The sequence below is a fragment of the Cibotium barometz genome, chromosome 47, assembly GCF_041138505.1.
Source record: "Cibotium barometz isolate CiBa-2024 chromosome 47, ASM4113850v1, whole genome shotgun sequence".
In the NCBI taxonomy this organism is placed as follows: domain Eukaryota; kingdom Viridiplantae; phylum Streptophyta; class Polypodiopsida; order Cyatheales; family Cibotiaceae; genus Cibotium; species Cibotium barometz.
Genome location: NC_141092.1, coordinates 17791827 through 17805418, shown reverse-complemented (window position 1 = coordinate 17805418; position 13592 = coordinate 17791827). Strand labels below are relative to the sequence as shown.

General features: G+C 38.6%; 1 protein-coding gene and 1 long non-coding RNA gene across 3 annotated transcripts in view; one reads left to right on the top strand and one right to left on the bottom strand.

The window, feature by feature from the left end:
* The window catches only part of LOC147611440 (uncharacterized), a 2753-nt gene extending 1187 nt beyond the window's left edge, over nt 1-1566 (bottom strand). Inside the window, exon 1 of the long non-coding RNA XR_015263807.1 lies at nt 145-1566. This is a non-coding gene — a long non-coding RNA (uncharacterized LOC147611440). The remainder of the gene's footprint in view (nt 1-144) is intronic.
* A 2255-nt stretch (nt 1567-3821) lies between these two features.
* On the top strand, nt 3822-11725 carry LOC147611439 (cinnamoyl-CoA reductase 1-like). Of its 2 annotated transcripts, XM_086784539.1 has the most exons (6): nt 3822-4316; nt 7383-7561; nt 9304-9489; nt 9930-10095; nt 10454-10640; nt 11460-11725. In XM_086784539.1, exons 1-6 carry the CDS (start codon nt 4202-4204, stop codon nt 11605-11607), a joined length of 981 nt encoding a protein of 326 aa, XP_086640665.1. In that variant the 5' UTR covers nt 3822-4201; the 3' UTR covers nt 11608-11725. The 2 variants fall into 2 exon arrangements, with proteins under 2 accessions (XP_086640665.1, XP_086640666.1); XM_086784540.1 differs by lacking the exon at nt 9304-9489 and having other exon boundaries at nt 3841-4316.
* Nucleotides 11726-13592: the final 1867 nt, after the last annotated feature.

Sequence of the window (13592 nt, the reverse complement as noted above, 5' to 3'; positions counted from 1 at the left end):
CACCATCTCACTTGCCCTCATCTTGACAAGCATACACCTCCACACATGCTCTTTTCCCAAGTGCAAAGAACTATGGGATCTTCTCATCCCACAAATCAACAACACTTCTTTAAAATTTCATAAGGCAAAACTCACAAAACCAACCTTCTTGAGACACCTTTGTCTCCTTGGCAGCTTCCTTGTTGACACCCAAAGACTCCATAGTCTTCATACTTGCTGAAATCTCCATTTTCAACTTCTTTGAGATGATGAGCAGGCTCTTTATGTTGCAAAACTCCCATTTGCAACTCTCTTGGGCAGCTTCTATGCAACCTCCTTGTTGCAAATCTCCTCTCAAATCCTCACAAATGCAAATCCAAATGATAATATGAGTGTTCATAATTTTTTCCATAATAAACTGAAAATAATGCTTAATCAAATGAACACATAACCAAGAAATCTATACATAAATAATCACCACCATGACCAAGAGCCCACCCAAGCTCTGATACCATGTTAACAATCCTAAAATGGGATTGATAATGGTGATAGACAATGATTAAGCAACATAATTAAGGTGGATTAAACCACACTAAAAACTCCATGAGAGAGAGAGAGAGAGAGAGATTGCACACTCAATACTTGATCTCTTCTATCGCATATCTCAAGTGAACCATACAATGATATAGGCTTTCTAGCCTTATCCCACTTTACACATCATCATCCATGTGCAACTCCTTTTCCACTCTTTTGGTCAACACTCACACACCATTCAATATTACATGTGGCATTCCTATCTTGCCACAATATCTTGCACCTTTAGGGTGCTTTCCCACATACACACAACACCACGATTACATCTCTCAACACCCCCTCTTAATCGAGGTGTTCCACAACTCACCCCCATCACCCATATCAATGTAGCATTGCACAACCGCAATCGCTACCTCTCAACAAATTGTGCTCTTGCTCTCTACCCTATCCTCTTACCCTTTTGGTGTAGTGCATGTGTGCTAGTGAGTGTGTGAGAGAGAGAGAGAGAGAGAGAGAAGGCTATTGTCTTTGCATGGTAGAGCACGGTCTTGCAATAGTTGGAGTGCCAAGCTCTACATGGACAACTCTTTTGGTGACAATGGGAGGCGGGTCTTCTCAAGTGCTAGCTAGAATTTATACAATTTCCTCTTCTACAAGATGGTGGGTAAGCAACCAGGTTCCCAAATGACATGTAAAAGGTAAGATCTCTTCACTTGGTTAGCCTTGAGCTATTAAGTGTGGTGGGTTTAGACTTTCCACTAGTTTGCCATCACAACTCCTTACCCAAAGCACATGGGTGGGCAAACGCCATCAGTTTGTAATCAAGTTTGCAAGCAATTATATTTCTTACTCTCCACTTCTTTTCACAATTCAATGCTTTGTATTGTGTTGATCTAGCTTCCACTATTATATATTCTTACAGGTCTAGGAACCTTTTTTTTCCCATATCTTAAAAGAGTGTGGCAAATAGTTGATGGTCTAGCTTCTAGAGGGTATATACAAGGAGATATTTTAGGTTAGGTGGACACATTCATGTCACTTTATATACTTTTCTCTCTCTTTACCTTTAGTTAGTTAGGTACGAGTGTGGCAAATAGTTGATGGTCTAGCTTCTAGAGGGTATATACAAGGAGATATTTTAGATTAGGTGGTCACATTCATGTCACTTTATACTTTTCTCTCTCTTTACCTTTAGTTAGGTATGAGTGGCGAATAGTTGATGGTCTAGGATGTCACATTTTAGATTAGGTGGTCACATTTATGTCATATTTTAGATTAGGTGGTCACATTCATGTCACTTTATACTTTTCTCTCTCTTTACCTTTAGTTAGGTACGAGTGGCGAATAGTTGATGGTCTAGGATGTCACATTTTAGATTAGGTGGTCACATTTATGTCATATTTTAGATTAGGTGGCCACATTTATGTCACATTTTAGATTAGGTAGGTATGAGTGGCAAATAGTTGATGGTCTAGCTTCTAGAGGGAATATACAAGCAGATATACAAGCAGATATTTTAGATTAGGTCTAGCTTCTAGAGGGAATATACAAGCAGATATTTTAGATTAGGTGGTCACATTTATGTCACTTTACATTTTTCTCTTTCTTTAACTTTAGGTAGATACAAGTTGCAAATCGTTGATGGTCTAGCTTCTAGAGGGTGTATACAAGGAGATATTTTAGATTAGGAGGTCGAATATATGTCACTTTATATTTTTCTCTTTCTTTACATTCGGCACAAGAAAAAAATCTAATATAGGTAGGTACAAGTGGCAAATAATTGATAGTCTAGCTTCTAGAGGGTATATACAAGGAGATATTTTAGAGTAGGTGGACACATTTATGTCAATTTATATTTTTCTCTTTCTTTACCTTTGGCTAAGAGCATATGTATATGTAACACATGGCAAAAAAGCAGATATATGAACTAGGGGCTTAGATTAGTAATTAAATGAAGCAAGCTTGCAAAATCTACAATAGCTTTGCTTGGATGATCTAAATTTTACCCCCACTGTGCATTACACATGCATAAGATAAAGAAATATCAAAAATTGAGAGTTTACAAAAACATAATAGCTAATTCCATCATAGCTGTATAAAGTAGCATGGGGATGATTGGGTGTAGCGAAATAGATTAGCCTATGTAATTATTTAGTGATGTGAGATAAAGTGGGGTTTTGCATGCAAAGAAAAGCTTAATTAAAGCATAGAATTCAAAGAATAGCTTAATTAAAGCATAGAATGTGGTGTCTAGAACTCATCAGTGAAACAATGATACTACATGGGGCACACTTTGTGAATTGGCACACCCATCCTTAACTCAAAAACTTTGTAGACATTCTTAGAGTAATAAATAAGTCCTATGAGGGCATGTAATGTCAATACAAAAATTTGATGACTACTTGTTGATAGCTATTGCTGAGTGACGACATAAGCAAATGGAAAGTGAGGAGTCACAAACAGTTTCATAAGATAAACATGTACGCCAGTTAGTGCTCAAAAAACCTGGTGTGCAGTGTACTTTTCTTGATTGGAGTTGAAATTTCTTGGTTGAAGATTGGCATTTTCTCTAATTTTCAACACAATCTCAATTACTTTCAAGATTTATCTTTATTTTGATTGGTTGGAAAAAACGTAGGAGGTACACAATAGCAAGAGGACGTAAGGAGCACATCTACCTCGACATGTATCTATTACATATCAACCATGGACAACAAAGGCACAAGGAGAGGAGAGAAAAGAGAAATCTTGGATTTCTAAAAAATAAGAGGAAAAAATCCCTTCGATTGCTATTATATCTATCAACATGCGTTGTACTATTTTTGGCCCTTTGTGTTCCAGCTTCCATTCCTGTGTCTCGCTTTTTAATGTCTTTTACATACCGCAACAACGTGCGGGTTGAGTACTAGTATTAATAACAAGAGGATCACATGTATATACCACAAGGTTTAAAGATATTAATCCTTTTACCTATCTTTAAGTTTAATGCTTCTCAAAAAAATACATGTGTGTGTGTGTGTGTTACTACCATATGCGGTCTACAGCGAATATATATTAATTAGCGCCCTTACGGGTGCTAATTAATATGTTATTGCCCTAAGGTCAAAGAAAAACGAAGCGCAGCTAGACCAACCAAAAAAAAAGATTGAAGCAGAACGCAACGCCACGCAGGAAAAAAAATTTCGTCCGTCTCTTTTTCTGTCTCATCGCCATCACAGTTCACTCACTCTCTCTCTCTCTCTCTCTCTCTCTCTCTCTCGCGCGCACGCGGGGCTTTACCCCAGGTGGAATACGAGGCACAACTCCCTTTTAACCCTTAAGAGTCGATGCTGAGAACATTCCAAATAATACTAGACTTTTCTTTTAAAAATTTATAAAAATTAACCCTAAAGTCTAATATGCAAGGTTCCTCTTTTATTTCTATTCAACCTACTCCTAAGGTGTTTTGATACTACAACTAACTAATTACGCATGCAGCAGTACACTAAAGAAAGAGGGAGAAACCAAATGTTTCAATTTTACAAAACAGAGCGAGATGCATGCAGTACAGTGCAGTAAAAAGAAGGACGTCGCCATCTGCAGCGGTCAGGCTGTCAGCATGGAGACGGCACGTTGTGGATAGTAACAGATCAATAATATTATATTGTGAGAGCAGAGCGAGCTTGTCCCTGTAAAGCCAGCCGTGGCGATGGCGGAAGGCGAGACAGTGTGCGTGACGGGTGCGAGCGGCTTCATTGGCTCCTGGGTGGTGGCGCTGCTTTTGGAAAGGGGCTACCGCGTGCGAGCACAGGTGCAGCAAGTGGGTGAGTGTGATCCGTCCATTAATCGAAAACCCACCTGCATTATAATTACTAATCCCTTTTTAATCTCATGATTCTCATCGTTTTGAATTTATAATCAATTAGTATTTTATCTTTTCATCACTGGATCAGTGATTAATTATAACATGATTATTACGAATTCGTGTACGAGATCGAGTGTACGTCTGACTCAGTGACTGCTGACCTGCGGCCAATCACACTATTATCTTATCGTTTTACTATTGTTATTATATTTGATAATCATTTGTGATTGTTATTATTATTTTGGGTTGATCATCATTATTGATGTGTGCAGTCCTGAGGCCGATCTAAACAATATTACTCTGATTAGAGTGTGACCTTTTAGGGTGTTCCAGGCTCTCCAAGGGCTCTTTAGGAGGGAGCTTCCTTTGGGTTTAATCTGGTAGGGGCTGAACCACAGAGTGGTCTGAGGGAGGTTTTTCCACGCAGGGTAATCCTTCAGAGAGAATTCCTCCATTTCTCTGTTTAAGAGAATAGCCCAGTCCTCATTGGGATCCTTCCAGTTTCTTACTAACCATTTGGCAGCCAGTCTGTTAGCCATTTCAGCTATGTTGATGATACCCAATCCACCTTTCTCCTTTGGGAGAGTACATATCTTCCAGCTTACTTTTGGGATTTTAGACTTCAAAGGGTCCCCGGACCACAGGAAATTCCTACACAGCCTTTCAATGCTTTTCAGGGCTCTGTCTGAGGGTCTCCAACAAGAGAGAAAGAAGAGTGTGGCAGGGATGAGGAAGTGGTTAATCACCAGAATTCTGCCCCCTATTGAGAGCTAGCATCCTCTCCATCTATCAAATTTCCTTTGTAGATGATTGGCTATCCATTCCCACCGTTGGTTAATGGTCACCCCAAACCCCATGGGGATGCCCAAGAGTCTAAAGATTTGGCACTGTTTGAGCAGTTGACATCCTATATCAATTCTAAGCCTTTTTTTTTGGGGGGGGGGGGGGTTTCGATAGTGCTTTGATGCCCGTTTTGATGTGGTTGATCACAGAGCCTGAGGCTTTACAGAAGATATCAAGACATTCCCAGAAGTTTTGAAGTGAGTTAGGATCATTGTTTACCAGTGCGCTGGTATCATCTGCAAATTGTTGGAGAAATTAGACAAGCTCACCCAAGCAGCCAACTCCCAGTTTCAATCAAGCATGGGAAACAATAGAAGAAGAGATGAGGATCACCAACCAGAGGGATGAATCAATTGTAGGAAAAATTTCAGAACTTGTAGCTTTCAAAAGATCTATCCGTTAAGAGTTATGCTTCTCTATTTAAAAAGCATTTTGTATTCCGTTATGTTATAATATAATCCCTCTTGTCTGTTTTTTTTTACTCTGATTAATGTTTAATTTTACGATCAATCATTGATGTGTGTGTGTTAATTATATTGTGATTAATGTGTGATTTTATTTACTCTGATTAATGTTTAATTTTACGATCAATCATTGAAGTGTGTGTGTTAATTATACTGTGATTAATGTGTGATTTGACGACAATTGTTGATGTGTGTGTCTTACTGACTACTGTGATTAATGTTTGATTTTTTTGTAGAAACAGGAAAATATATTAAAAAAGGATGAGATTACAGCGACAACCCATGAGGAAGGTCCATGGGGGGACCCTTAAGACAGCTAAGCCAATAGGTGGCCTTAGCTACAATCCAAAAGCCCTCAAAGATGAGAACCCTTAAGACAGCTAAGCCAATAGGTGGCCTTAGCTACAATCCAAAAGCCCTCAAAGATGAGAACACCGATCTGACCCATAGACGGATGGCTAAGAATCAAGTGGCTTGAGGGTGAACCACCTATATAAAATGCATAGGACATGAATGAAAAGGTGTGATGTTTCCCTCTGTAATCTGCAGTGGACTAAGCCCAATGAACAGCATATTGGAGCCTTCTGAAGCATTCCTTCTCCAATCCTTGACACATGCTTGCCCTAGTGTTGGAGTTAGAAGAACTCAGAACTTTCCTCCACTTTCTCCACGGATGATCCTGCCAGTGACCAGCTTCAGAACTTTCACCTCTAGGTTGGACTTGCTTGGTCAACTTGAGAATACTGTTAAGAAATAGAAAGAAATTGTGATTAGTTTTTATGCCAAAGAGGGCTTCATTCCTTTGTTTCCAAACATGCCACAACAGGAGACATCTGACAGACTGCCAAGTTAAGGGGTCTAGTTGACGGCATTCCCCTAAAAGAACTTCTTTCCAGCTGAGCGGGGAGCTTCTAGTCTTCTTTCCAGCTGAGCGGGGAGCTTCTAGTCTTCTCGAAGGCATCATTAAGCACTTTCAGAAACTGTTTAGTGTCTGGGCATGTGTAAAAGAGATGAGAGATTTGCTTTGCAACAACGAGGGCATATACCATTCCCATGACCCAACTTCCGAGCTCTCTCTTGCGTCCAAATTGCTTTGTGGACCACGAGCCAAATAAAAATTGCATGCTTCCTTTCTTGGGAAAAGGCCCAAATAATTTTGAAGCGAAATGACCATTGATGCTTATTCCAGTTCAGAGACCACCTTTTGTTGAGTTTGAAATCCAAATTGTCTGCAATATGTGGGTTTGAGAGTTTGAGAAGGTTCATGGAAGATCCCCATCTAAGAGCTTTTGAAAACTCTTTATAATCACATTTACCCGCATGAGGAATGAAAACATTCAATTCATTACATCTTTGACCAATAAGCTCAGCACAACCACGTTGTAAGGAAAACTTATTTCTTATTTGGGCACTGTTTAACATACCAGACGAGTCACATAGATCTGCCCACACCTTCACCCCTGCTTTGAAATAAGAAAAGCCGGTCTGTAAGTGAGCATTGGCAATAGGCTTGACAAGATGACCAAACCACACTGAATGTTTGATTTTAAGATAATATGATCGATTGTTTTGTGTGTGATTTTAAGATAATACGATCGATTGTTTTGTGTGTGTGAGTTATTACTGTGATTAATGTTTGATGTTAAGATCAATTGTTGATGATTACTGTGATTAAAGTTCGATTTATTGATGTGTGTGTGTGTTAATTAATGATACAGGAGACGATGGGGAGACGAAGCACTTGAAGGAGTGGGCTGCAACGAAGGCCAAAGGCAGGCTTGAGCTTTTTGAAGCCGACCTTCTTGACTGGAAGGCCCTTGCCGTTGCGGTTGGCAACAGCAGAGGCGTCTTCCACTTGGCATCTCCCAATACGCTGGACCCCGTGCCAGACCCCCAGGTAAATAATCTAGTTTTGCCAACACATCCTCACACACGCTCCTATGTGTGGCCACAAAATGCCCGCCGCCTAATGGCCACCAAATGCCCGCCCAACTCACTCCCAAACGCCACACTAAAGGTCGGTTTTTTCCCAACACGTGACAAATTTGCCTAATTTAAAGACTCAAAATTTTAAAATTTTCATTACAAAATAATTTATGCATTTTTCGATAAAAACCGGTTCACCTTGAAGGTCATCCTTTTTTTCACCTCCATGCATTTTTTTCAATAAACACCGGTTTAGCTTCAAGGTCGTCCTTTTTTTTCACATACTTAGAAAAAAAGTTTATTTCTCACACTCGGGGGTGATGCCAAGCGAGCATCAATCTCCTAGTGTCGGCGGGCGAGCATCGATGCTCACTCACCTGCCCCGCCTCCCTAGGCCAGGCGACGAGGCACACGAGCACGTGAGAAATGATTTTGAAATTCAATGCCATGGGCGAGCACATTAGCTAAGCTATTTGTGTACTACTTGTCACCTTCTTAATAATTAATAGTTGTGCACTCCTATTAGGACATTTAGTCTCTACATAATGGGATTATAAGAGCATTTTTGAGAAAACGTTTTGTGAGCATATTGAGAAAATGTTTTGTGAGCATATTTATTAATGCCACTCACGTGGCATTAATAAAATGCAGGGTATACCTTCAATAAGGTATTATATCTTTCTCCCGCCTCCTCTTGAAACCTTCGCAGTAGCCTACTTGCCGTTGTCGTCTAGCGCGCTCGCTCTCCTCAAACATCATCGACCCTACTTGCCGTCGTCCAACCTCCGTGTTCACCAGCAAAGCGCCTGCGTCCACTGGGGCCTGCATGCAGGCGTAGAGGAACAAGGGGTGATTGCCCTTGTGGAAGGTTTAGCCGAGTGTGAAGGCGCAGCAGACGCCATTGCCCACAACCCGCCCTCTTGGGTAGAAAAGCTCGCTGGCTATGGGCAAAAAGGGTCTCTAGCTATGGTGAGCGAGGAGGGAGGAGGAGGAAGGTGGTCTGCGAAAAAGCTAGAACACAACCTAGACGACATAGCTCCGGCTAGAAAAAACTAGAACACAGCCACGCTTTTTTTTCACATGCTAAAAAAAGGCAGATTGCCTTGATACGAAAAAACAACTTTATCAAGTGGCCTAGAAAATTAATCAATATCGCCTACAAAACAAAATTAATTAATATCGACCTAGAAAACTTTTTGGGTTGAGCATTTATATGAGGTGGGCGGGATTAGGAGCGCTTATATGAGGTGGGCCTTCAGTGGAGATCTTTACCCCACATTTTTCATGGATCCGGAGTCTCCCATGTCCATTACAAGTTTTCCCTTATACCCAATTTTTTCCTGTCAAATTATTAAGTGTGCAAATGCCATAATATTAACTAACTCCTATTAGCATATCTAGTGGGGGTCTTCTATCCATCCCAAGTTTCTCCTCTCTAAACACCCTTATCTTAAGGGAATCCTATTAATATATGTATTCTTGTGTTTAATCTCATTATTTGTAGCCTTATGTTGAATCTCATTACTATACAATAAGGGGGGCTCTTTGTTTGTCATCTCATACCTCTACTAGCATATAATTTGATCTTGTGTTTTATGTTTTCTTTTCTTTTTTTAGATGCATGATTTACATTACTAGAAGTTTTTATGTGTTGGTAACAAGCATTTTTTATGAAAGGGTCTTTTTTCTAATATTTCACACGTGGATTTTTAGGGTTTCCTTGTAGAGCCTGCGGTGTTGGGCACCTTGAACGTCCTCAAAGCCGCCCGTTCCGTCAATGTGAAACGAGTTGTGCTCACGTCCTCCATTTCTGCATTAGTCCCCAACCCTAACCTCCCACCAGGCACTGTTGTGGATGAGAGCTCTTGGACAGACGTTGATTTTTGCAAGGAGAATGGTGTAAGTTAATCCCAATAACATAGGTTTAATCTTATATCATATGTTTGTTTAATGAAGATGATTCTCCATGTTGATTTTTGCAAGGAGAATGGTGTAAGTTAATCCCAATAACATGGGTTTAATCTTATATTATATCTTTGTTTAATGAAGATGACTTTCCACCTTAATGAAAGTCGATTATTTGTCACCTTAAGTATAATCTTATATAATTATATGTTTGTTTAATGAAGATGATGTCCACCTTAATGAAAGACGATCATTTACCACCTTAATCAATCTCAATATAGTCTTATAATATACTTTTTTGGGTTAATAAACACAATTGTTTAATTATGGCTATGGATGAGGTTATGTTGTTAATCAATCAATCATTAAGGCTATACATTTTTTTGTTCAATTAATAATAACGAAGATTATCTAGCAATTGATTATGAATGCAGGCTTGGTACTCCGTCTCAAAGACTCTGGCAGAGAAGGCTGCATGGGACTACGTAGCTAAGACTGGGCTTGATTTGGTTGCCATAAACCCAGCATGTGTGCTGGGAGGGCCCATGCTTCAACCCAAGATGAATGCAAGCTATGCTGTTATTCTTAATCTTCTTAAAGGTATTATACTTACCATCATGTTTTCTACTTAATCTTCTTAATATGTCATGTTTTCTACTTAATCTTTTTAATACCTCATGTTTTCTACTTAATCTTCTTACATATGGTCATTAACGTTAAGCTAGAGTGCAAATTAGTATTGATTTGGCAAACAATTTCTTGGAATGCATGATGCTAAGTGAGCACTCCGAATGCTTAATTTAGCTAATTAATGTTGTCTAAGATGGGAAATTACTTAAAATAATCATGTTGAATGAGTACTTAAAGGCGAAGCATAGGATGTAAGAGTAGATTGAAGTTGTGGAAGAGGTAAGATTAGCATGGATTAACAATTAATCTTGTGGTGGTGGGCAAACAGGATCAAGGGAGGCTTATGACCATACATGGTTGGGGACAGTGCACGTGAAAGACGTGGCGTTAGCTCAGATACTCCTATACGAGACCCCATCGGCTCAAGGCAGGCACCTCTGCTCGGAAGCAATTCTACCTTTTAGCCAATTTGCTAACCGCGTTGCTGAACTCTACCCGCAATACAACTCCCCAAGGTAAAGATTGCCACCTTCTTTTGCTTTAATAAAATATAGTGGCATTTTGATTTGAGTGACTTTCAAGTGCTCACGTGAGTTGGTAGAACAATTGGGCCCCATTGCGAGGACCCGGGTTTGTCACGTGAGTCGGTAGAACAATTGGGCCCCATTGCGAGGACCCGCCATCGACTTCCGCAACAACGGGGTACTTTGTTGTGAGCCGATATATATATATATATATATATATATATATATATATCTCGCACACACATAAAGTGACTTCCTAGTGTGCTATAGTTCCACAATGCCTTCTTTTCCATATCCTTTCAAGATTACTCATATTAGGACAATATTTTTTGCGCTTTACATATTACCCCCACTATATTAGGATAACAGATTTTTCCCCCTTTAATATTACCCCGCTAGTTTGTTATCTTTTATTCATGACTCGAATGAATAACTCCCCGGGCTATGCCTTCAAGACTTTCACGCAAAGTTAATGACAAAAGTGTTGACCTTTGTTCGAGTCTAGGGATGGCTTCGGCCCCTATCCCGACTCAAAAAACCAAAAACTCAAATGAATGGGGATCAATTCCCTCTCATCTTTAGTTTTGAGTCACTACTTAGCCTAAAAACTACTTGCATATTCTTATGATAACATTAAAATTTTCATTCTTCAAAGCAATACCGTACTAGCATATCCTAATAGCCTTGAAATTTTCACTTTACAAAGAAAGATTTACTAACATTGTTAAATTACATTTCTTCTTGAAACATGCCACATTAGTTCTTATATGCCTTCCTTACCTTGGTCTTGGTTCTTTGTAACATGTATAGGTTTGAAGAAAATACACACCCCTACCTTGTGCAATGTTCCAGCCCTTCCAAAAAGTTGAATGAACTTGGTTTACACTTTACTCCACGCGACAATGCCATTCGAGATGCAGTTTCTAATTTGCAAAAGATGGGATACCTTTCCTTGTAAAAAGGGAAATCTCTATGCATTTAATCCTTATTGGACCTTTCATTGTATAAATTTCAATTACTTATACACCAAAAAAATAACAATTATTATGTTAATCAATGTGTGATTTGACTTGAAATTCAGGCAAAGGTCAATGTGTCATGTATTTTCTTTCACATAAAATTCATATGTAATTTTGAGAGCTCGTGAGCTTCTTTAAATTTTTTTCCTTATATCTAAGTTAATATGTATTCTAAGATTAAAATTTAGTTGTAATTCATTTTTTTCACCAACATTTAATTTAATTGGAATTTTGAGAGCTCATGAGCTTCTTTAAATTTTTCCCTTATATTTAAGTTAATATGTATTCTAAGATTAAAGTTTAGTTGTAATTCATATGTAATATTGAGAGCTCATGAGCTTCTTTATTTTTTTTCCTAGTATGTATATAAGTTAATATGTATTCTAAGATTAAAACTTAGTTATAATTTGTTTTTTCACCAAAATTTAATCTAACTAGAATTTTGTTGCGTCATATGGCTTATGATCTAATTTAAGCTTGCAATTTATATACAAGTCATGTCATGTATCTTATGTAATTGATATTTTGGGAGAATATTATATATTATTTTAATAGAAAAAAAGGTGTATCTTATGTAATGGATATTTTTGAGAGAATATTATATTTTAATAGGAAAAAAGGCATAGTAGAAGGCATAGTAGGCAAAAGCTAGGATCAACAAAAATGCACATGAACAAAAACACACATGAACTCTTCTTATGCTTTAAGTTCCTAGTTGTAATGTATTTTCTTATACATGTCTTATGAAAATGTTTTGAATATGTAATCTCACATGAAAGTGGATTAAAACAAACATGTACAAGTCATGTATGCATATTCTTAGTTTGACTAATCATATTCTTAGTTTGATTGATCTTGATGAAATCTAGTTATGTCAAATCATCTTGTAACATGAAATTGTATATGTTAGTCATGTATATATGTGATTTGTTTCTCATGGTATGAATTAAAGCTCATCCTCTTTTTTCTTGAAATTGAAATAATACCTAGCTTAGGATGGAATGTGATTATGACATAAACTTTAACTACTATAACTCATGTGGAATTAAAGCCAATATGTAATTTAACATGGGATCTAGTTACAGCACAGTTTTAATTCTCATTTCTCTCTTGTAGATGATGATCTACATAAATGTGGGTGAGATTTAGTGTATTTCCTCTCAAAAAAACTTTTTTAAAAAAAGTAGGTCTCCATGAGCACAACAAGTTTGGACCCTTGAGTGTAGGTGAGAGTTGGGGGCTAATTACACCCTTGATTGAGGTGAGAGTTTGTGGGCTAATTATAATCTAGTTTGGTGAGAGTTGGTGGGCTAATTACACCCTTGAGTGTAGGTGAGAGTTGGTGGGCTAATTACACCCTTGAGTGTGGGTGAGAGTTGGTGGACCCTTTGAGTGTAGGTGAGAGTTGGTGGGCTAATTATAATCTAAGTATATTTTCTCATATATAAGAAAACATACGAGAAAAGACACTTTAAAATCAAATCTCAAGCATCTCTTCCATAGAGTGAAATTTTGCCATGGATAATTAGGTGCTTGAGAATGTACAAACTCCTTGGGGTCCAACATGGATCCCCTCATTGAATAGGGTTTTGCATATGATGACAAGCTACTAGGAGCTTCTTGGGCACCTAGGTGTGAGGGTTCTTGCATTATGTGCCCCGGGGCCGAAGTTGTACTTAGGGTGGGTTAGCCTTGTTAGTAGGATTAGCAATGATAGTGGCTTCTTTGATGTGGGCTTGGTAGCTATAGAGCTTGACATTGACGAGGCTTGGTGAGGCAATTGGATATTCACCATGGGGAGAGGCCTCTTTTTAGGTGGCATGGTTTTGTGTTGGTCAGAGAAGCAAAGTGATGGTGGTTAGTGGAAGGGAATGATCAACTTGGGGTGGGTGATTGGGTGGCAAGGGTTCTTCATCTATCATCT